This window comes from Centroberyx affinis, unplaced genomic scaffold, assembly GCF_046629955.1.
Source record: "Centroberyx affinis isolate AG114_WGS23_722 - 3 ecotype Tasmania unplaced genomic scaffold, CSIRO-AGI_Caff_v1 ptg001526l_1, whole genome shotgun sequence".
NCBI classification, from domain to species: Eukaryota; Metazoa; Chordata; class Actinopteri; order Beryciformes; family Berycidae; genus Centroberyx; species Centroberyx affinis.
Window position 1 is genome coordinate 91,415 of NW_027279986.1, and position 25,023 is coordinate 116,437.

The 25,023-nt window shown below is 42.5% G+C and overlaps 3 protein-coding genes across 3 annotated transcripts; 1 reads left to right on the forward strand and 2 right to left on the reverse strand.

Moving 5' to 3' along the window:
* The first annotated feature begins 389 nt into the window (after positions 1–389).
* Positions 390–9,646, forward strand: rgs11 (regulator of G protein signaling 11). Its single transcript, XM_071527384.1, has 17 exons — positions 390–452; positions 840–936; positions 1,432–1,482; positions 2,604–2,710; positions 2,951–3,002; positions 3,369–3,427; positions 3,771–3,847; positions 3,932–4,013; positions 5,498–5,566; positions 5,939–5,962; positions 6,102–6,163; positions 6,504–6,617; positions 6,974–7,089; positions 7,869–7,956; positions 8,096–8,234; positions 8,672–8,754; positions 8,877–9,646. Exons 1-17 carry the CDS (start codon positions 390–392, stop codon positions 9,010–9,012), a joined length of 1,419 nt encoding a protein of 472 aa, XP_071383485.1. The 3' UTR covers positions 9,013–9,646.
* A 959-nt stretch (positions 9,647–10,605) lies between these two features.
* pgap6 (post-glycosylphosphatidylinositol attachment to proteins 6) lies at positions 10,606–20,037 on the reverse strand. Its single transcript, XM_071527383.1, has 13 exons — positions 19,881–20,037; positions 19,076–19,259; positions 18,578–18,779; positions 17,088–17,215; positions 16,660–16,925; positions 16,181–16,527; positions 15,953–16,049; positions 15,316–15,430; positions 14,718–14,860; positions 14,026–14,204; positions 13,758–13,904; positions 13,472–13,588; positions 10,606–13,158 (listed from the first exon to the last, which is right to left on the reverse strand). Exons 1-13 carry the CDS (start codon positions 19,942–19,944, stop codon positions 12,841–12,843), a joined length of 2,307 nt encoding a protein of 768 aa, XP_071383484.1. The 5' UTR covers positions 19,945–20,037; the 3' UTR covers positions 10,606–12,840.
* A 905-nt stretch (positions 20,038–20,942) lies between these two features.
* Positions 20,943–24,239, reverse strand: LOC139650655 (leucine rich adaptor protein 1-like). The gene is made up of 3 exons (XM_071527389.1): positions 23,717–24,239; positions 22,381–22,565; positions 20,943–22,115 (listed from the first exon to the last, which is right to left on the reverse strand). Exons 1-3 carry the CDS (start codon positions 23,924–23,926, stop codon positions 21,590–21,592), a joined length of 921 nt encoding a protein of 306 aa, XP_071383490.1. The 5' UTR covers positions 23,927–24,239; the 3' UTR covers positions 20,943–21,589.
* Between the last annotated feature and the right edge of the window lie 784 nt (positions 24,240–25,023).

The window sequence follows — 25,023 nt, forward strand, 5'->3', positions numbered from 1 at the left end:
AAGATAGAACATAATTTTCTGTGGTATAGCTAATATTTACTATTATTAACTATATAATTATTTCACATTTTTTGTATGTTTTGTATAGCATTCTTATTTATTATAGAACTATACTTTACATTTCGTACCGGGCAGACACGTAGCCTAAACATATTGTTGATCGCTTTTGTCCTGAAAATAGCATGTTAAATATCACTTTGGTGTACTGTAATCCCTTTTAATCTACGCAGGGGCGCGCCAGCCAAGCACCGGACGGGCTGATGGAAAAAAAAAGAAAAAAGAAAAAAAGAACCAACGCTGGTGCGCTCTCTGCTGCGCGCTCCCGGGATCAGTTCAATCTTGCACTTCACCGTCCCGTCGCTACTGAGTGATACCAAGCAGCCCACAAGATGACCATCAACACCCTGGCTAAAGGAGGCTGGCACCGGGAACAGATGTCATGCTTCCGAAAGGTAAGATTGCCTGATTCAGTTTTCTGTCTTCTTTCCTGTGTTTTTGCTGTGTGCCACATTACTCATCACTGTGGCCAAATATAGACCTGCCTGGATTATAAATCTGCAAACCATTTGAACGGATAAATTATGTTGTCAGAATGAAAACAAATAAATGAAAGATGACAGGATGATGCATTTATGTGCATATTTTTTTCAGTATTTCTCAAAGCCTTATTCTCAGACTTGTGTGTATGTGTGTGTGTGTGTGTGTGTGTGTATGTGTTTGTGCATTTGCATGGCTGTGTGTGGGTGACTGTGTTTCTGTATTGTTTGTTTATGCGTGTGCTTGTGTGTGTGCATCTCTGTGTGTGCATGTGTTTGTGTGTGTGTGTGCTCTCCCAACAGATGGAGAAAGTGATTGTGGCAATGCAGGACCCTGACATGGGTATGAAGATGAGAAACCAGAGGCTTCTTATCACTGTCATCCCCCACGCCATGACAGGTGTGCACATATGTGTGTGTGTGTGTGTGTGTGTGTGTGTCTCTTTATGTCAGTGTGCATCAGCATCTCTCTCTGTGTGTGTACATGCATGTGCAACTTGTGTCTGTGTGTGTTTGTCCCGCTGGCCATGAATAATGCAGCAGTGTATCTTGAATAATACTGTCTGGTTTTGCAGCGTAGAGGAAAGTTTGTCCTCTTTTCTTTGCTCCTTTCTCCACTTCCTGTCATTTCAGAAAGAGAGGGGGGAGAGAGAGAGAGAGAGAGAGAGAGAGAGGGAGGAAGGAATGATGGTCAGACAGTCTTGGTGACACATGATAATATGGAATAGCGTATCGGTCTATTGATTCTTCTCTCTCTCTCTCTCTCTCTCTCTCTCTCTCTCTCTCTCTCTCTCTCTGTCTGTCTGTCTGTCTGTCTGTCTCTCTGTCTGTCTGTCTCTCTCTCTCTCTCTCTCTCTCTCTCTCTCTTGCTCTCTCTCTCTCTCTCTCTCTGCAGGCCGTGATATCATTGCATGGTTGATCCAGAAATACAATATCTATGAGGAAGGTAAATGATTGTGTTGACACCTATGTTTGTGTGTGTGTGTGTGTGTGTGTGTGTGTGTGTGTGTGTGTGACAGAGAGTATTTTGGTGGAACTATCCTGTCTGCTTCTGTTTGGTGTGTCTGGCTTGTTGTTGTTGCGTTGCTATTGTGTTGCCTGGATATAGTGTTTTCTCACTAGCTGACTGGTGGTGGTGTGTGTGTTGGGGAGGGGGGGTGCAGGTGTGTGCTTCCTGTAAACATGGATTGGATTGGCCCCCGAGGATCCGAGTTTGATTAACTCACCTGACAATCTGGGTTTGATTAGTGTCCCCATGGGCGTCTTTGGCTGGGGAAGCATCCCTACTAAATTAAAGTTGAGTCCAGAGAAAATAGCCCTTTCCCTCTGTGCAGCCTGGGGGAGCAGAGAGCAGTCAGCAGCAGGGCACGGAGTTGTAAGAGCTGATTAAAATGCATCGCACAGCCTTTTTTTTTGTAGCTGTCACAAAAGTAGGGCTCTCTAACAAATGAGGAGAGACTGGAGATTGATGAAGCACTTCCTCTCTGGAACCAAGCCACGGTTTGATGAAGGAATATTTTAGATTACAGCGGGGATGATGACGTTAAAGGCTGTGATACTGTACACAGGCAAGGCTCGGAGGCGATGTGCATGTGCAATTTGACCGACAGTTTTGACCAAAAGCATTTTATCCTTATTTTCTGTTCCTTATAGCCCATTATAATTATGTTATCCACATTCAGTTTGTCCAATTTGGAAGTTTCATCCCTAATGAAAGCAACATTGCCTGTCTCTGTTGCCCATGCATCATCACCAGTGATGTAGTGGTGTATTACAAGGTGGGTAAACTATGTTGGTGATCATCATTTAGGCAAACAACAACCAATATGAACATAAATCAATTATATTTTCAGAAAAAACATACATTTATGCTTTTTTCCCTTCATAAAGGTCCAAACTTTATGTCATTGTGATACTATTTTCTACGATGTCGCCTATGAATTTAAGATTCTCGTTAGCCTAAAAAGGAGGGTAAACTCTATTCCTCGAATAAAAAGAAATAAGAGACTGAGGAAACTGTGAGGCAGCTTAATGACTAGTTTGGGACTTCTTCTGTGGTGTTTTCAGAGGCATTACACCTTGGTGGCCTGCTGGTGAAATATGGGTATATTTACCCCCTCAAGGAGCCAAGATCTCTCCTGTTACGACCTGATGAGACACCCTACCGCTTCCAGGTCAGACTACCATCCCTCCTATGATCGCTCCACCTGCTTGAAAAACCCCTCCGTCCCTCTATCCCATTCAAAACCAGTTTACCACTTTTGACCAATCCTCCACCTCCTCTCTGTCACTGACTCTATTCTCTCTCTCTCTCTCTCTTTCCTTTAGCCCACTTCCTAATCCCCCACCCATCTGCCTGTCTCCTCCATGCACCTCTATCAAAAAGTAAACTTTCAGTTGTTTCTCTTTCTCAGACTCCTTACTTCTGGACCAGTACCCGATGGCCTGCCTCAGAGCTGGACTATGGTAAGTCAGTGCTGAAAGTAAATCAATGAGGCTAAGGAGGCATAGGGTGATTTGAAGGGGATGAAGGGAACTGTCATGCTTTTCAGCCACTTTTAGCTAACATTTTAGGGCCCCTGTCTACCAAAAACCGAAAAATAAAGATCTACAGTATATTACATTGATATTGCATATTTTCCATTTGTAGGTATATCAAGATACATACAAATGTACAATGGACAATGCTTCTTGGAACAGATAATAAATAGAGTATTTAACCAAAACATGCAACACTTACTGTAGCTCAGGACACAAATGTCCTCGTCTCTCTTTTCTTCTCTCTTTTCACTCCTTTCCTTGTTCTTTGTTTTCCTCTTTCCATGTCGTCAGCAATCTATTTAGCTAAAAAGAACATAAGGAAACAGGGAGAACTGATGGAATACGAAAAGGTGAGTTGGCGTTTTGTGTGTGTGTGTGTGTGTGTGTGTGTGTGTGTGTGTGTGTATTATGAATTATGCAGTGGTGAGTCTGGGGTAATCTTGGGTTCCTAGAGTAGAGAAAGAAAGTTTGTCCCTTTTTCTTTTCTAGTATGTGTTTACATATTTATGTGTAATTCTAAATGGTATTCCTTTTTCCTCTCTTTCTCTCTTTCCCTCTCTTTCCTCTCTTTCCTCTCTTTCCTCTCTTCCCCCCTCTCTCTCTCCCTCTCTCTCTCTCTCTCTCTCTCTCTCTCTCTCTCTCTTTCTCCTGTATTTTTTCTTTTTTCTTCTTCCTCTTTCTTCTCCTTTGTAGGAAAGTTACAGTCAGTTACACAAGAGAATCAACCACACCTGGGACTTTGTGGTGATGCAAGCCAGAGAACAGCTCAGGTACGCATGCAGGCATACACACACACACACACACACACACACACACACGCACACACACAAACTTACTGTGTGATTTATCTTTAGAGCATCTAAACAGAGGCGGAAGGCTGATCGCATTGTTCTAGAATGTCAGGAGCAAGCTTACTGGCTCATCAACAGACCCCCGGTACGTTCACTCTATTGTATTGTATTGTATTGCATTCTATTCTATTCTATTCTATTCTATTCTCAACCATCTTGTACTTGTACACTATACTATACTACATACTTTGATGATAATATAGACCACTAATACTACACTATACTACACTACACTACACTATAATATACTATACTATACTACACTACACTACACTATAATATACTATACTATACTACACTACACTACACTACACTATACTATACTATACTATACTATACTATACTATACTATACTATACTGTACTGTACTATACTATACTATACTACACTACACTACACTACACTACACTACACTACACTACACTACACTACACTATACTATACTATACTATACTATACTATACTATACTATACTATACTACACTACACTATACTATACTATACTATACTATACTGTACTATAGACTACTATGCTATACTAATCTATACTGTACTATACTGTACTATACTATCTGTACTATACTATACTATAGACTACTATGCTATACAATACTATACTATACTGTGCTATACTATACTATACTATACTATGCTATACTATACCATACTATACTGTACTATAGACTACTATGCTATACTATACTATACTATATTATGCTATACTATAGTGTACTATAGTGTACTATAGACTACTATGCTATACTATACTATACTATACTTTAGATTGCTATACTATACTATGCTATACTACACTGCACTGCACTATACTATACTATACTATACTATACTATACTATACTATACTATACTGTACTGTACTATAGTGTACTATACTGTACTGTAGACTACTACGCTATACTATACTGTACTGTACTGTACTGTACTGTGCTATATTGTGCTACATGATACTATAGTGTGCTATCATACGCTACACTAAACTACATTACACTACACAATGTTCTATACTATAATCTGTCTCAGGCCGGCTCTGCTGTCTTGGCATTGGAACCAGTCTGAGGTCTCAGTGAAGTCAGATAGTCTGACTAATGTTCAGTCCCAGCTCCTGCAGCCTACATGAAATATTCAACTCATCTGGTAAAAGCTTCAGCTGACAACGAGGGGAAGGAAGGAGAGAGAGACAGAGAGAGAGGGAGAGAGAGAGAAGGAGAAAATGGGAGGGGACAGGGAGGGGAGGAGAAGGAAGATGGGAGGTGTAGAGGAATCGTGGGGGAGAGGATAAGGTGAAGCAGAGGACGGCGGTTTGGGGGAGGGGCTCCATCCTTTCTTTCCCTTATGAATTAAGGACGAGGGGATGGAGAAAAAGAAAGAGAAACCAGGGAATAAAAGTCAGAACAAGTAGAGTGGAAAGCCCAAGGAAGGATAAGTGCTCGCTCACACGCACCGTCTCACCATAGAAATGCACACACACACACACACACACTCAAAGACAAACATACCAGATACTTAGTTCTCAGTGTGTGTGCGTGTGTGTGTGTGTGTGTGTTTTCAGCCTGGGGCGCATGATGTGTTGGACATGGGTCCAGAGAGAGGAAATAACTTCAGCTCTCGACTTACAGTGGTCAGTGACATCATCACATTTCTTTACACCACTTCCGGTTTTAATTCTGTTTCATTTTCTACTCTGATCAATCTAACTTGATAACACGTCTGCTGTCTCTTCTCTCTCCTTGTTTCATCACCTTTTCTCTTTCTTGCTGCCTGCATTGCTGCAAAGTAAGTGTACAGGAGAGCTCCACTATTGATTAATGTATAGAAGCAGATACACAGTCTTCCCAGTCTGAACGCACCCTTTCTCCATATCCAAGTTGCACTAAAACAAGATAGTTGCATGGAAGCTGGCTTCTACCATTGCTCCCACTGTATGAATACATAATGCAATCAGTGTGTGAGCTAACCTGACGACTCTGTGCGTTTCCCTCAACAGAACTAGAATAGTGACTACTACAAGAAAGAGGTAAACATAATAAATCATTTATACCTTCACTTTATGTACACTAAATATAAAGTATAGCTTACTCTCTCTGTCTATGTGTGTGTGTGTGTGTGTGTGTGTGTGTGTGTGTTTGATGTGTGCGTGCTGCCGTTGTTTACAGATTGAAACCTGTAAGAGGGCCCTTGGGAGAAACCGTGTAAAGTCATCTATCTGCCTAGAAAGGTATGTGTCAGTTCAACACACACACACACACACACACACACATAATTTTGCTGGTGCAAGAGACGACACACGCACACAAACTGGACTTACTGCAAGTCCGTGTGAAACTAAAGGACTAATGGACATGGTGCTGTCTGACCCTCACTCTACCACTCTAGCACACACACACACGCGCACACACACGCACACATAAGGCTTAGTGCTCTTGCTATAAGAGCCACTAATGGACGCTTCCTGAGGCAAGTTGGAATTAATGGCCATTAACTCTTATGATCTGCAGCACTAATACAATAATACTGTGTGTGTGTGTGTGTGTGCATGTGTGTGTGTGGATGTGTAGTTTTGTGAAATACAGTGAGCAGTACCAGAACCATGATCCCATCATGCAAGGCTGCCTTCCCAGTAACCCCTGGATCTCTGATGACACTGCCCATTGGACAATGAACACAGAAAAGTGAGAGAATATGTGCACATACACACACACACACACACACACACTGAAATGGACAAAACTAATGCTCCACACAGTCAGATAAGATCAAGCCAGCTTTCTCTAGCGTTACATATTCTAAATAGAGAAAAAAAACAAAAAACTTAAACTGTATTTTGTTTCATTACTAGAAAAATGTATTCTGATTACAGATGCTTGTAAAAAATCACAAGGTTACTTGTGGAAAAATGTTTAAAGTGAAAGCTTTTGTCTGTCTTTATGCCTGTGTGTCTGAATCTGCCTCTCTGAGTCTATGTATAATATATCGGTGTCTGTGTTTTTTTTTGTGTGTGTGTGTGTGTGTGTGTGTGTGTGAGCAGGGTGCCCACCCCGACACGACTCCGCGTGGAGCGCTGGAGCTTCAGCTTCATGGAGCTTCTCAAAGACTCCATGGGGAGGAAGGAGTTCTTGACCTACCTGGAGAAAGAGTTTAGCGGTGAGGAAGACTGAGGGAAATATTGGACTACAATAAAGTAATAATCTGCGACATTTTCATATAAATAAATGTTGTTTTAAAAAACGTTTTACGACTTTGTATTTGCCGATTGATTTAACCTATAGCCAGATCATGAAAGCTTCCGGTGTCTGGTAGGTAAAACTCTAAAAAATCTATGAAGAAGTCGTGGATTACCACTTTAACACCAAGTATCAATATTTCACACAGGCTTGTCATGCATTATGTTTTTAAAAAGAGAATTAATTTGTCTTAGAAAGTTTGCCTGAATGTTACCTAGTAATTAATTCATAGCTTTTTTTGGCCTGAGGGATGTCACTGTTTACTGTAGTTAAGTGAAAGAAAAGCGACCTCTATTTAGCAGTATATATTATAAATTGAATCACAATTGTTATTATATTGTAAAACATTCATAATTACATCATTGTCCCATGACATAGCAATTCCCAACCCGAGTAGTAAGAGATGGAAGAGGCAGGGAGGAGGGAAAGGGAGGATTCATTTTAAGACATGGAGGGATGAGAGGATGAAAAGAATGGAAGAGAGATAAGACAAGAGAGAGAGGAGTGAGATAAATCTGAGGAAAAGATTCAACAGATGGATGAAGACAAAGGACAAAGGGCAATGTGGATTAAAGCATCCACTAAATGACGTTTTACCTTATTTTCCATTCACTGTTGTTTTATTCCCCTCCTCCATACCCCTACCTCTCTCTCTCTCTCTCTCTCTCTCTCTCTCTCTCTCTCTCTCTCTCTCTCTAGCGGAGAACCTGTGTTTCTGGCAGGCCTGCGAGGATCTTCGACATGGAGAAAGTTCCAGGATCGTAGATAAAGTGGAAGAAGTCTACAAGTAAGTGTACAGACACACAAACACACACACGCTGACCACTCTGTATCTTATTCAGAATTTCATACTTGCCTGTGTGTGTGTGTGTGTGTGTGTGTGTGTGTGTGTGTGTGTGTGTGTGTGTGTGTGTGTGTCCTGCCAGGCAGTTCCTGGCACCGGGAGCCTCCCGGTGGGTGAACATCGACAGCAAGACGATGGATAAAACGCTAGAGGGGATCAAACACCCACATCGCTTCGTCATGGACGATGCACAGATGCACATCTACTTCCTCATGAAGAAGGTCTGACCCCTGACCCCTTACTTTGATACTTGAAACCTTACCCTTTGTCATGGGCAGCAGTTATGTTAAGTGAGTCCAACGTTTTTATCATTATAATGGAAACACCAGAAATGTATTTGGAAGCCGTATCTGAAAAATCACATTCAGGACTGAGCTGTGTGTGTGAAAATCATCAGTCATCACGTCTTATGGGATACAAAGCATAGAGTCTCTGACTGTTTGTCAGCTTTAGGTTCATCGGGAATATATAATTTTTTCCTCTACTATACCATATACTGAAAGCCAGCCCAGCCAAATGACAGCTGTTAGAGGAATGAACCCTCATAGCTAATGCTCTAATGTATGTGGCAGGCTTGGTCTTACCACCCACCTTTTTAGTACTTAGGTGGTCTGACCCTTTTATTTGTGTGTGCATGTGTGTGTGTATGTGTGTCTAGGACTCTTATCCAAGATATCTGAAGTCTGACCTATACAAGAGCATGCTGGCCAAAGCTATTGTCCCCCAGGAGACCAAGAAAAGGTGAAAAACATAATCACATTATTCTCCTTTTATTACATCTTGAATAGAATTGTAGTGTGATTGGTCATGTCATTGTGGTCACTCATTCATTCACTAACATCAGTATTCTCTCGCTCCTTCAGTGTGTTTCCCTTCATGAGGCGGCAGCGCCACTCCAGCCCCTCCCCCGCCCAGGCCGCCGCCCCGGCGACGGAGGAAGACGGGCAGGCCAAGGGGGCGGGGCAAGCGGGTACCAACTCAACCGTCTCCCAGGTCTGAAGGTGCGGTCGCCGCCCGTCAGACCTCCATTGTCTCTTTCGGTCACCGTAGCAACCATCCAAGGAGTCCTCCTCTGCTTTTTTTTTTTGTTCTTTGAGGTTAAATGAGAGCCGAAGCTTTCTCTTTCACCGCTGCAAACTTAACTGGAGCTAGGATTTGGACGTAGAGCTTCATCTCAGATCTTATTCCCAGAGCATGAACAGTGATCAGCATAGAAATAAGAGCTTTTAGTGCTACTATGACAGCTTCTACCACTGCATATTCTTCCCAGTGCAAAGAATGTGTGCTTCTGTACTTGATATTGACGTCGCTCCTCATACCAAGTCTTCCTATCTGACTCCATAGTCTCCTCCCTCGATCCCCCGGAGAGCCTTTTAAATTGAATCTTCCTCTGAATCTAATATGCAGAAAGCATATAGGCCCTTCTTCCTCTCGCAGCATAAAGGTTCATGAGCAGGTAGAGGGAGAGCCTTGTTTATAGAGTGATAGAGGTGTACAGTATGGTTGTAGTGGAAAATGTGCATCACCCTGTGTCTCCGTGGTTACCTTACAGTTCACTTCCTCTATTCATTCCATGCTGGAGCTTCTCTGTGACTGTTGTTGTTGTTGCTGTTGATTTTGCTCGAGCATGTTCTCATGCCAATAAAATGTCACGACAGCATTCAGCCGTGTTGTGCTCTCAGCTCTGCATGCTGTGGTTGTCTGTGTGTGTGTGTGTGTGTGTGTGTGGATGGTTAAATATGTCACCAGGCTTTTTTAAATATCTACCTTCGCTTTTCTTTCTTTTTCCCTTAATCTTTCCCTCTCTCCTTCTATTTGTACAAACATAGTTTTTACTTCCCTCCCTTCTTCCCTCAGTTGGTCCCCTGAGAGTTGCGGCCTCTTCTGTCAGACTGACTCCCTCTTCTGGCTACCTGAGATTAAGAGAACTCATCAAGGTTGAGACAGAATAAAGGTTTAGACTGAGGATATAAGGGAACTTTATGTAAAATGAATCTTTATAATGACTGTATGGTCCAGGCATTTAGCTGATGCTCCTGTCTATAGCATAGCTGTCTATATGTAACTTGCTACAGTTAGTCAGACCATCACCATCACATTAGGATTCTTAAACTCTTTAAACTCAGGATTCAGATAAAATAATGTATCACTCATCCAGGACCCATTTTAGGTCCCAATTCATAGTTTCAAGGAAAAAAAGGTTAAAATACTTACCTGCCTTTTAGTCTATTCAAATGCCAGCCACACAAAAAGCAATAAGCGATGGGCGTGATGTGGTGTGACCTGCAGCACTCAGCTCTGCAGCACTCTGTCAGCTTTGTAGGACCTGAGAGCCCATCAAATTTACTAATGGAGGTAAGCTATATATGGGGACACAGACAGACACACGCACACACAGAGGGAAATGTGTATTTAAACACTCAGGACAAGCACTTTTTATATGTCTGAGGATTATGATAATCTGCTTGCCTCCCTTTCCCCATCCTCTCTCGGGTGTGTGTGTGTGTGTGTGTGTGTGTGTGTCTGATGAAAAAGAGACAGTGTGAGATTGTGCGCATACAAACTCTACCAGTAATATCAGACAAAAAGTGCTTCTTTTCATACCACAGATTTATTTTTGGTACTTTGAATTTTGTTTGGATTTTTAACAGATTTCAAAGTAATTGTACAGTACATGGAAGTATAATAATGTTTTCTACCAAACGCCTTTATCTTTCCGCTCATAGAGTGCTCTGTTGTAGTTTGTTCGGGAATGCCCTTTCACACTACAGTATACCACAACAAAATAAAACGGTAAAGACTATCTCTCTCTCATAAAAGAAAAACAAAATTTCAACAAGGAAAGGAAGGCTATCAAAGTGTGACCGTGCAAAAGATCAGCTCAATTTGAATCTGTGCAAAATCACAATGAGAAAGGGGGAAAAAAATCTGAAAAAATCATTACAGTACGGGACAGGAAACCACAGACAATAGTAGCACCTAAACTATGAGTCTTAAATAAAAGAAGGTTTGGAGAAAAGTGCAGTACTGATGCAAGAGACGACACACACATACGGTAAACTCTCATGTACACACACTCATTCACAAAAAGACACAGAAAGGGAGGAGGCACTGGACACAGTGATCTAAATATACATTCATCAAATGCCCATCCACACACATATGGGCTATGTACATTACAGACTGGAATCTTTGCTTCATAATCATAAAAGTGCTTCAGAACAAATCTTGGTAAAAGATAAGAATTGGTAAGGTTTCAGGGTAGGAAGACAGACAGTGAAGAAGAGAAGGATGACAACAAACGATGGAGGGACATTCAGTGTCAAGACAAGCTTCATGTGAAACTCAGGAACAATCACATCACCTCAGAACAAACTTAAGCTCCTGCCCTGCAGTGAAAACCAAGAGGCACCCTGCATCCCAACCCACTACACTTTCACTTGCACACTTGTTCATGTGTACACTTGACTAAAAGCCCCTGAATTACAATGGGCCAATAGCTGAGAATGAGTTTTACAATAATAGGAAAGAAAAGTAAGGGACTGAGGAGGACATTATGGCAAGGCATGATAACTTTTGTTAAGCAGACTTTGGCAAAAAAAAAAAAAAAAGTAGTTAAACATGTTTCAAATAATTGACTTTTGATGTGCTTGATTATTATTTCAGTTACAGTGAATGTGTTTTGCAACGAAACACAAATAAAACACAATTAAGCACACCTCAAATGGGTCAAATCGTTGAAACCATTCTGAAATGTTGCCCAGGCCTGTGGGGAAAAAAGGAAAAGGGAAAAAAAAAGGCAGGACATAAGAATGAGGAATATTTACATCTACTATAAATATAGCATACTTTATCAGTAGACTTAATAATAGACTCAATATAAAGATTTAAAAGATTTCCATACAGCTTAGTATTCTTTATAAATATTCAGAACATTCATATCCTATCCAAGTAAAATATGTACATATACAATATGTACATGTGTCCTGGTGTTGCCTCATCGTGAGGTCAAAGGTCAAGTGGTCCGCTAGAAGGAAGTAGTGCTGTTCACACCTGAGCTGGCATATAAGGTAGTGCAATGCACCACCTTGGAGGTTTTAGCGGGTTTAGTTTGGGTCAAAGGTAGGTGGGTGTGTGTGTGTGTGTGTGTGTGTGTGTGTGTGTGCTTCAGGGTGTCTGCAATTTTCCTTAAGTTCAATTTAAGACTTTTAAAGACTTCGTAACTAAACCCCAAACCCAAATCTGTGTAAAGCCTTACATCTAATGGCCATCTGCTATTGGCTGATCTTTGGTGCCAGGTGATGTCACCTTCTATAGAATACAACAGCTGGTGACATCACCTGGCACCAAAGATCAGCCAATACCAGATGACCAGTTCAGTAGCATGCTTTTTACCTTTAGATGTCAGGCTTTACACAGATTTGGGATCGGGGTTTAGTTACTCTTTAAAATGAAAGACCAGTTTCACAATTGAGAAAAATATGAAAAAGAAAACAACTGCAGATCTATTAGAATATAGATCTGCTTGACTGGGCTGATTTCTCGTCGGAAAAACAGCACACCAAGAAATCACAGCATTTCTAACACCTCTAAATCTGAAAATGATTTGCTACATATAACTGTATTCTAGACCTTTTAAAAGTTTGAGTCTAGATAACATGATTCAAGACGTTTTAAGACTTTGTCAGGACCAGCAGACACCCTGTGTTTGTTCGTGTATGTCTTCGTAAAGTGTGTGCATGTTTCCGGTGCTTATACAACACAACGCCCAGTCCTTTTTCTTCTTTTTAGCGTCCCAGTCCAGTGCGTCCGTGTGTGTGTGTCCTACTATGTGACGGTGTAGAGCTCGTCCTTGCTGCTCTGACACAGCGTGTATCCGCAGACCCTGGGTCTCCAGCTCCAGCTCCAGCCCCTGGTCCAGCCCCACGCCTCCCTGTTCTTCTCCTTGGGCGGCAGCAGGAACACCACGCTGCTGGCCACCAGCACGTGCCACAGCGAGTGCGTGTAGTAGTAGTTGTCCTCCGTCTCGGCAAAAATGTACACGCACACCCCGATCAGGGCGCAGCTTATCCCGGGGATCAGGTAGAGGACCCAGCGTTTCCAGGAGGGCGGGTAGCACTGCCGCCGCCGCACGCCTCGGTACACCTGAGCACAAAAGAGACGAGGCTTCAGCAAGGACGCTATCCTCTGTTTCTCATATCCTAGATGTGGTTTGTTAGCCAACCCAACCTCTAACAAATACATTTTTTAACCCTCACAGTCGAGTTTCTCTGACCCCAGCTGTGAAGTTTAAACCTAAGAAACAACGCTTCTTAGGTTACCAGTTACCTCTCGTTGCCATTTTGAGCCGCCAGCGTGGAAAGTTGCGTAGCGTAGCTTTAACAACACAAAATGTGCGGCAGATACACTACAGGATAGTACTGAATGAATCCCTGCATGATCGTGGCATGTGTCTTACCCAGGCAGTGACCATGGCCAGTACGGCACAGAGGATGGGGCCCAGCATGTTCCACAGGCCTCTGCGGTCCAGCTGCATCGACATGGCTATCAGCAGAGCACCGAGCATGAACAGAGTCTACACACACACACACACACACACACAAAGAGATACAGCAATACAGACAAAGAGACCAAATTAAAGGCCTTGTGCAAACAACAGTAACATTAAATGTTCATTTGTACTTTAAATAGCATGTTAAGCTTAAGTTGTCTGTGACAGTATTATTAATAAGTCGGTGTCTTACGTATTTGAGTGTATCTCTGACACGGGCCATGCACAGGATGGTGACCCAGATAGAAGAGACTGAACCCAGGAAGTCACAGTACTGTAGGGTATCGTAGTCCATTATACAAAGCACTGCTACGCCCGGCTGGTCACACGCATGGTAGAACTGCAAATATGGAACACACACACACATACGAAGATTATCTGTTTGAAAAGATGAATCACTCAACTCAGTGTAAGTCAGCTAAATAAGCAAGCACGTGTGTGTGTGTGTGTGTGTGTGTTACCGTGGAGAAGAACATGGTGAAGAGGTAGACGGAGGCCTCGGTGATGTAGCAGCGTTTGACGGCCACCACGATGGGAGGCAGGAAGAGCAGGTTACTGAGCGTGAGCAGCAGGGCCGCCGTCACCTGGCGACCGTACGACAGGGCCGCCGAGCCATCGGTGCAGCCCCACCCACTCCAGCCTGCGCACACACACACACACACACACACACACACACACACACACACACACACAAATGAAGGTGTGACAGGGTGAATGAATGAATCAACGCAGAGACCTTATTATAGAAAATGTAATTTTCATGTACGAATAAAGATATTTAAGAATTTATACGATGGTACTGTCATAATTTGTCTATCTACTGTCCTACAATCAGGATCCAGTTTTATAGCTGCGTGAGACTTTGTTCTTCAAATTCACTTTGACTTTTCCAGACTTGATTGTGTAATTTTCACACTTTTCAAGATCTGGAAACTAATTTTCCATATTTTTTCCTGACAGCTACAAACTCTTATCAAGAAAAAGGTGCAGTGAGTTTTAATATTGAGACGTTTTTACAGTAGGCTGGCGTTTAGGGTTAGGTTACAGTTAGAGATAGGCGTTAGGGAATTAATGTAAGTCAAAGGAAAGTCCTCACACGTATAGTAGTACCTATGTGTGCCTGTGTGTGTGTGTGTGTGTGTTTGTTTCATACCAGCCTTGCAGACACAGGCAGCGTAGAGGTAGCTGTAGGATCTCAATAGTCTACATTCACCGTATATTCCACAGTCCTCCACACAGGCACTGATATACACCTCCGGTACCACAGACACCACCGACGCATTACCACAGTCACTGCTGTAGGACACACACACACACACACACACACACACACATATACACATAAACACACACATAAACACACAGAAATAAGTAATAGGATACAGCAAAGAAGTTGGAACATGAACAAAAAATTGAATATAATAATACATGGTGTAACCATAATGAAAAGTGTCCATAGTATATAGTATGGAACAATGAGATGGATATGGGAAGATATGTGAATTTACAACAATATACATGATGTGCGTCGTGTTTACATTAACAAGTCTACAGAAGGTACAGAATATGCAGAATATGTAAGTACAGAAATATATCCAGATGCATATGTATATACTGTATGTATAAGGATATTTGTAGCAGTACCACAGTGAAGTTGCTTCTCTCTTTTTCCAGAACATATAGAGTATACAAATACATGTGTGTACGTGTGTGTGTGTGTGTGTGTGTGTGTGTGTGTGTGTGTGTGTTACCTGTTGCAGGTGAGCTGTAGAGTGAGGTACCATGTTGCTGACTGAGGGAAAGGCAGCCTGACCACAACCTTAGGGACGCTGGTGTTCACACGAACACTATAACCTAAGAACAAAGCTAAAAGCACACACACACACACACACACACACACACACACACGCACGTGATGAGTGTCTACAAATATTTGACATGACGCAAAGTGATGTGCACTCTTTTGTTGTGCATTGTTGTGAACCAATGAACCAATAAAGACATCAGTGCAATCAGTCAGGTTCCGAGTGAGAACCATGTGCACATTGTACAGAAAACAGACTATTTCTTTTTATTGCACTATATCAAGATATTGACAACCTTTGATCTTATCAGCTGATGTCTATCCATATGTTGTGGTGATTTATTATGCATTTCTATTGTGTATTTTTATTATAAATCCTGTTACAAGGGTTAGGGTTAGGGTTTTAGGGTTAGAATCAAATCAAATTTCACACTACAAGACAAAGTATTTGAACTGAATTGACTGTTTCTACTGATGTATATGATTCATAACAAATCACGCTGAGCCAATTCTTTCTATTTATTAAATCACGCACAAATTCCTTGATGTGGATGTGAATAGATGATTCCAATTATATGAGCTACCTGTGCGGCAGGGTTGAGAATGGTTGAGGCCGAGGACTGGAGCCCAGGGAGTGAGACAGGCCAACACACTGCTGCTGTTCCCCAGGGTTACATTAGTCTATACACACACACACACACACACACACACACACACACACACGCAGAGCATGTTGTTGGGGATCAAAGTAAACCAGCACAAAATTACAACTCTGTGTCATGTGTGTTTGTATGTAATTGAGTGTTACTCACAGTGTTGAGGGTGAGCTGTAGGTTGAGTGTGCCACCGCTGGCGTGTGTGTGCAGGGGGTAGCTGAGCAGGGTGGGGTGTGTGTGTGTAACGCTGACGTTGGGTCCGTTGACGGGGGTGAAGCGGAGCGACAGGACATCCAGCTCCTCACAGAGCACGGGGACACTCCACACACACCCCGGCGTCAACAAAGACGATGACAATGATGCTGATGTGTTGCTGAAGGCAGCTGCCTCTGTAACCACTGAGCTGTTGCCTGCCAACGTGGAGTTGCTGTCGCTGCTGTTGCCACGGAGCTTCCTGATGTCATCATCTCCTGTAAGGCCTACACTCTTTGGCTTGCAGCCCACTGAAACAGACACACACACACAGTATAAAATCTATTAGAAGAAGCATTGCACACACAGTTAGGGTGTTAGAGCCAAAGGAAAATGTGTGAAAGCTAACGTTTGAGGTGTGCGCATGCGGTCATGTGTTTCACCTGTGTAGTTTGAGGTGATGCTGAAGGTCACAGTATGGTTGTCGTGGCTGCTCTCCACGACGACTCGTATCCAGGTGTCCCAGGGCGGGGTGGAGAGAGTCGCAGAGCAGCCGGCGCCTGAGCAGTTCACCGTTACTGGGCCTTCCCGCAGAGAGGAGGAGCCAAGCCTCAGGACCAGTGAACAGTTCCCACTCTCTGGTCCCTCCCCCCACGAGCAGTCGGCCACAGACACGGAGAGAGAAGAGGCAAACTCTGGAACAAACAACCTAGACACACATAGACACAAATACATTTAATGGTCTTGTATAAACATATATGACTGCCCACCAAGTAATGATTCAAGCTGATAACATATGAAAACACAAAAAGTGTGGCCCCACCTCTTGAAAACATACGCATACACACCCACACACACACCCACTTCTTACTTTAGGCGTGCAGGTCTGTCTGGGGCTGCGGTCTGTGGGAGGGACGTGGCCTGCTGGAGAATGGGTGTGTCCACCGCTCTCCTGATTGACAGCTGAGGCTGGAAGAAGTAGGAGCAGGACGGAAACCCCTGTGTCAGAGAGCAGAGAGTGAGTGATGAGTGGGAGACAAAGAGGGAGGGAGAGAGAGAGAGAGAGTCCCCATATTGTCACCATGGGGAGACTGAGACTGAATCTCATGTCTTGTTAGATGTACTTGTAAAACAAGTACAAAACTTATTTTGATAAAATAAGTACATCCTGAGTTTAACCTTCTCCCCAACCCACAAAAACTTCCCTACGTGGTAAGAAAATTCTGTGTGTGATATCATGCAAAAATTATGAAAAACTGCTGTCACATACAGGGAAATAAATCACAGAATGCAGACCATTATACAGTATATAGCTATTTGTTGATTGCTGTAACTTTACTATAATGAATGTTGATTATCTTGTAACCTTCTGTTTTGGCGATGTATAGAATCTCTATGTCATGCCAATAAAGCACCCACTGAATTGAATTGAACTGAACTGGATTGAAATGAACTGAAATAAATTCAAATGAATTCAGAGAGAGAGAGAGAGAGAGAGAGAAGGTGATGTTATCTGATGCATATATTACCACGTTCTAACACTCCTCTCTTGCTTTCTTTCAAGGCCAGCCTTTGGTAAACAACAAAGACATGCCAGCAGCAATGCCAAGAAATGAACAGAGAACCAGGAAAGAGCCAACCAGGCAACTTTATATGAACAACAAACAGCTTACCACTAATCCAGTGGAACAGGTTGGGGTAAATTGCAGATTTAGGACAAATGCGGAAATAGACTACTGACACGATATCTTGGCCATTCAAAGTAGGGCTGAACAATTTTGAAAATATATATAATTGCAATTATTTTGACTGATATTGCAATTATGATATGATTCGTGATATTAGAGTGAATGATCATTTTTACATTATGATTATTATTATTATTATTATTTTCATTTTCATTGAAAAACATATTAAAATGATTATGGTGTGATTTTTGCAGGGATCTGTACCAAACAAAGATGTTTTCTTAAGTCTGCAGAATATGATGTGTAGGCCAGGACATCACCTTTAACAAATATTGCGCCTCCTGCGATTTGAAAATTGCAGTAGGCCATATTGCGATTTCGATAAAAATTTTGATTAATTGTTCAGCCCTAATTCAAAGCAAAATAATATTCTTTTTTCAAACAAATTGGATGGGCAAGCAGATCGTGTAGAACGTTAGTCACTATTTGCAAGCCGCACAAAACTGAAATGACTAGTGTCAAACCTTTCCTCAAAACAGTCTTTAAACACAGTAGTAATCAGCATGGAAACCGCAGCAACTTTAACTTGAGTCATAAACACAGAGGGATCAAAAGCCTTGGAAATTTTCCAACAGTAGAAAAGTAACAAGCAAGCATACAGCTTCACACAAACCTTCTGCTCTATGCGGCCGTCATCTCGAGGCAGGTGGGCAGCAAGGTACCAGTCTCCGGGCGCAGGGTTGGAGAGGTTAAAGGTGGTGGAGCTGTGTGATGTCACCGGCAGGGTCAGAGAGAGAGTGGGGCTCCACAGCGTTGCATTGGGAAACACCAAACCTACCGGGTTTATAACCGGGGGGGCACCCCACCGAATATGACTGGAAAAGAGAGACAGGAAGATGAATTTTTAAAAAAAAACATTAGAGAGAGATATTGGGTGTACTCTGTGGCTGCGAGTTCATTAACAGCCAACTCTAATTTGATGCAAAGAGGCATCAAAGAAAGCGAGGGAGGATTTTACAAAAGAATCGGTGCAGGACAGGATATGAAGAAATAAGGAAGAGTGGAAAGAGGTAGTGAAGAGAGAGACAATGCAGAAGGTAGCTTGATTCGAAATAAGTGAAGAGAAAAAGGAGGGAAGGGAGGCAGATGCTAGCATGATGCAGTAGCTTACATGGTGACATTGTGCTGTCCACAGTGGAAACCGTGGCCCCTGGTTACAGAGAACAGCCAGCGAGCGACCGCAGCATCCTCCGGAATATGGAACTTCTGCAGCCTCACGTTGCCATACCAACCATATCTTGACAACTTCTGAGCAGGTTTGGATGACAGCTGTGATACAAAGGTCACCTGTCCATCTGAAAATCATATGCACAAACATAATCTGTATAATCCTTCTATAATCCTTGAATGTTCTGAGCATCGAAGGTTACTCAAGGGGCTGAACAGCTTGTAGGTAGAGATTACATAATCTGGAGACACCGGAAAGATGCACTTAGTCACACAGAAATGTAGACTTTCCGTCACAAAACGGTGAGAAAGAAAACGTAACTGGCATATAACGTTATAGGCACTGTAAGGCATGACATGAGGGAAGCCGCTTACGAAAAAGCAACTATTATAAAGTGAGACTGGGCGGTAGGCAAAAAGTGGTGCAGTCACAGTGAAAATGTTTGTTGGATGACCGGTGTTGAAACAAACTGGCTCAATTAACAATGTAGTTGGATGAGATATATCGTTAAGATATATGGTGTCACCTTCGTTGTCAGCGTAAGGCTATCAAACAACAGCCCTTTAGCAGTCTGTATGTTAGAGTAAGGACGAAACTTGTGGGCCCAGCGTTGTTAAAAAGCGCTCGTGGTGCCATTGAAGTCTCTCTTTCAAGTTGGCCATTCAGCTAAGCTAGCTTGATGGGTTAGTTAGCAAGCATGCTAATGTCAGTTCACTCTGACTTCGCTCCGTGTGCTAGAAAGACTTACCGTCTCCTAAAGTCCCAGCTGTCAGGGCGACGAAAACAAGACAACGTAGAAAATAAACTTCCATGTTTCCCTTTCACCTTTCTGAATCATTACATCCTCCTTTAATAAGTTGTGAAATCACACAAATCTATGGAGCAATTATTTGACCTGCACAACACTTCCTGATTCCTATGTAAATACATGACGTCAGCAGCGTGCGAGTGTTGACGACTATCAGGTGCTGCCTTCAAGTGCTGTCGGAAAATGTAAGTTTGGGAAATGAGTGCACATGAACGACCCTACAAAGAGGCCATCTCTAGTGAACACGTCTGGGAAAGTTGGAATTTTCAACGATATATCAGGTGGACGGGACATGACGTTTAGGAGCATGTTTTAATAAAGAGAATTTCAACAACTGATAGTTAAAGTGACGTTTACATCAACTTTTGGCTACTGAATGAATCAAAACATCAATTACATGGCAATTCCAATTTTATCTTTGTTATTTTCAACAGCCAAGTCTCATTTGGTACTTCAAGGTATGTTATCAGAAGATTAAAACAGACCCCACCTCAAAACACTTGGAAAGAAATGTGTAAATCTGTATACGAGGTAAGCACTGTGTTATTGTAGCAAATCCATCCCAAATCCCAGCTGAGTTCTATTGCTGAGTTGGGAACCACTGTGTTAGTGTAACTAACCACATGCTTACATATACATTAAATAGAATGTTTTAAAACGGTTTAATTCCAGGGACTCAATCATTTTGACATCTACGACCCCTAAAATATTCTTTTTGACAAAAGTTTTGTTCCAGGGACTCCCATCTAACACGGTTTCTGTTGTCTGTCTTAACTTATGGTGGGGAGATAAAAATCTTTCATTTTGCTCTGGACTCCCTGGAACACCCATAAGGACACAATATGGATGCTACTTGAAAAATAACTGCTACATAACTTGTCATTCTGCAACATTCTCCTTTGGGACTCTTGTGTGGACTGACAAGGAAGATATCAAGTCAGTAAAAGGATTTTTTAAATAACTTTTATTACGAAAAATGTAAATCTTAATTATACAGGCTCATTATTGCATCACAAGTTTGGCTGAAAGTACATAACAGTGGCATTACTTTGAAAGCCCTTACCGTCTTTTGTTGGGTCTTAGTCATAAGCTTCTATGGACTTGTGAGAAAATAATCACAATTAATACATCATAATGAATATCTTTCTTGACACATCAATGATGGCATTCTCTCGCATGGAATGTTAAAAAAGAAAATAACCATTTCCAAAAAAGGAAAGAAAGAAAAAAGTTAATTCAATATCTCTAAAACATAAAATATAAAAGTCATAATTTCATCAGCCAAGGATATAGGTGTCTAACTATCCTTGAAAGACTACCATAATATATTATAATTGTGTGCTTTCAACCATTTTGCGATATTGTGTCACTTTATTTGGAACAATGCAATGCAACAGTCACAATGAAAATACAACGATCTAACAGTGTACAATCTAAACAAAACCACTGACAGTCCAGCTTGACTCTTTACAGTCAAACAGTGACACATTCAGCATTAAACACTGCTCTTATTCCTACAGGATACGTTCCATATCAAACTGCATTACAACTGTAAAGCCCTCTGCATTATTGGCAGGTTAACTGTTAGGGGGAATAACTGCAAACCAAGGATCATAAATTCAAATCTTGCTTCAGAGAATGACAGAAGATCATAAAAACGTCACATCATCCTGTGACTCCACCCAGCACCACTGAGCATCATAACCCAACAGAGCCTCCTCTCTACTGGGCATGCTCCGTTCCTCCTCCATCGCGCTGTTCTTACAGGCTCCGAGACTCTCCTTAGGGAAGCTACCAGCACCCCCTTTCGGTCCCCTCCTGGATCTGACCAAGGCTCTCCTGAAGGGCTCAGCGCCGCTTTTGAAGTCCTGTAATGGAGCGGCGTCGGAAACCTGTGGTTGCAGCTTCGGTGAGGTGGCACTGACCAAACTGCTGGCAGTGGCGGGACTTGTGCTAGACCGTGCCTGACCATGCCCACCCTGTGCGGAACAACTGACTTCACACTTGGAGCCAGAAGGACTCGGAGGCCTCGCTTCGGTAGATTCGTGGCTCCGCATGTCAAAGTAGCTGTTATGGTTCGGAACGTCGTTGTCACTGTCCAGCGCCGGATCTGCCGATTCCTCAACAGCAGTGGTGTCGTTTGGATCCTGAAGGGAGACTGGACTCGGGCTTTCCCTGTGGGAGCAATAGTGGGAATATTCAGCCACATGTAGAAAACAAGAACTTAAATCAAAAGTGCCTTTATTCATCTACATCCAGCATGATCCAGCAATCAAAAGCCTTCATTCAATTTTGTTGTTTCAGATTTCAGAAGTTGCAAAGAATCATCTAGTAGCAGCACATGATTGAAAGACAGTTTTGTATTGCAATACCAGTGTGGTGTGGCTACAGCAGATGATCCCGCCACTGTACGTTACACTGAGCAGACTTCACACAGTACCTGCAGGGGGACATGGACGCCCAGGGCCCCTCCACAGTCACCAGGCTGCTCTGGCTGCCCGTCAGGCTGCTGCCGCGGCTGGCCAAGGTGCCGCGCTCCTCCATCAGCCAGCGCATGGCCTCGATGCCCTCGTGCACGGCCACCAGCTGACGCAAGATCCTCACATCGGCGGAGCGCAGCCACTTCTGCATGGTGGAAGGGATGGGGAGTTAGACAATCCTGTGACTGCGACAGATGCAATAGGTGTCCCTTACAAAAATCTCACGTGAAAAACCCACATGTGAATTAAAAGCACATGTGCCATTCTGGACACATGTTGGTTTTCACATGTGAACAATTTTTCTCACGTTGTATCCTGACATCATGTGACAATTTTGACTCCAGATGTAAAAATATCTATTTCTAGATTCAGATTTTTCCACATGTGAACTTTTTTTTCCTTTTTATTTTTCACATTTTCACCTGCCATTAGATATGTCAACATTTGTTTCACATGTGAAAACTTCATTTCACATACAAAGAGAGTTCTTCACATGTACGTTTTCAATGTGAGTTTTTTTTTTGTACTGGGTGTGTGCGTCCGTGTGTGTATGTGTGGGGAGGGGGTGCAAGAGGTGTTATGCGGAAGTGTGTTCCTGCCTGCTAGGAATACTGGGCCCCCTGACAAGATGTGAGACCCCCCCCCCCCCCCCCCCCCCCCCCCAAACACCTCTCCTCTCCCCCTCTTCCCCCCACTAGTGGCCGCCCCTGCTTGTGCGCTTATTTGCAGGTGTGCAATTCAATTCCGAGTGTTTGACTAGAATCATTGGACTGGAGCAAACGAGGGAGAAGAATGAGGGAGGAGCAAAGGTGAAGAGACATGCGGCGGAGAATGAGCAGAGGAATTCGGCTAGAATGTGTAAAATGAATGCAAGTGAATGAGGGAAAAGCCCGCCGACGGGGTGTGGTGGAGAGAGAGGTGACAGTGCCTGTCATTAGAAATAAACCTGAGCAGGTGAAGTGGCTCACTAGAGTGAAGGAAGAATCCGGTGGGTTTATTATTCCCGCAGCTGCGAGAGAAACCTGTCTTCAGGATAAACAGAGCGGTGATTGCTAAAACGAGTTGTACGAGTTAGTGCGGTACCCAAATATGAAAAGACGCGCGAGCACGTGCACGCGCGCCGCATACACCCAAACACGCATAAAAACACATTGTGAGTGTGAGCAGTGTCAATACAGAATAGGGGTATTGTTTAGGCAAAATGTGTTAAAATACGCATAAGATCCATAAAAAAGCAGTAGCATCTCTTACACTAAATGAAAAATTCTTTGCAGTGAAAACAATGGGAATGTTTACCATCTCCTGTTTTAAGTTTCTGAGTTTGTCAGAGAAGCTGTCGCTGAGAGAGCCGTGGTCTCCTCTCTCCACCGCATCAGAGCTCCAGCTGTCTTCAGAATGCGCAGCATCCTTCATCCAAATTAGAAGACTCTCCGGTGTTTTGATCCCGACCTTATTTTCCAGCTCTCTCAAATCTGGAAAAGAATCGTTCAACATTTCTTCAGCCATGCCAGCGAACTGTCTTCCAACTGGTGGTTTGGTTTTAGATCCAGAGAAGCCGGTCTTGTGCGTAAATCCGCTTCACCCTTCTAAGTGCCAGTGTGAGAGTTTAGTGGCTCAGATGATCCACCGGCAATTAGATCCTATCCCATAAACACCATGTTAGTCAACTTACAAAAGCGTCCCCACGTGTAGTTTCTATTCCTGAACGCTCCACAATAAACCATGATCACGAATGACAAACTTTCCACAGGATCACAGAACAAGCCCCGTGGAGTAAGAAAAGGCTGGAAGTGAAAACGAGTAAATTGCCATTCATAATGCAGAGTTATTGCATTGAGCCGCTGCTAGTGTGGAGCCTACAACATCATGCTGGAAATGCTGTCTCTATAGTCCTTGCACAATAGTGGGAATTTCACACTAGCGGTCACATGGTGAGGCTACCTGTGCGCACCGAGCGGCTCCGTTTCAATAGGGCGCACATTTCATATTGGACTGTTCTAAATTTGTGAGATCACATTATGATTTATTGTATTTTTGTTTTATTATGTTGTTTTGCTCGTGAGTTATGAGACCAGCATACCAACTTGGTCATGAAACGCCCAACAAATTAAACCTTGGTAACACAAGCAACTTACACAAGATGAAAAACAACTTAGGATGTTCATGTACTACAGAGACTGACAGTGTTTTTCAAAATATAACTCTAGCCTATATAAGTCTGTATATGTCTATATATTTTTTAGGAATAATATGTGGCAAGCAATTTCAAAATGTAAGTAAATAGAGTAGTTATGTATGATGTATCCTGGGATATGCACATATATTTTAAAATATCAGTAATCTATTCATGAATAATGTATCCTCGAATAAACTCATATTTCAAATATAGCCTATTACAGCTAATGCTGTCCTTCCTGGGATAAAATACATTTAAATATATTCATCACCTAAATTAGTCACTGCAGAAAATAAAAGAAAAGCCAATACTGAAGTTTTTCCATTATTTATTTATTTATTTATTTTTGTTTGTTTGTTGGTTGGTTGATTGATTGATTGATTGATTGGTTGATTGATTGATTGATTGATTGATTGATTGATTGGTT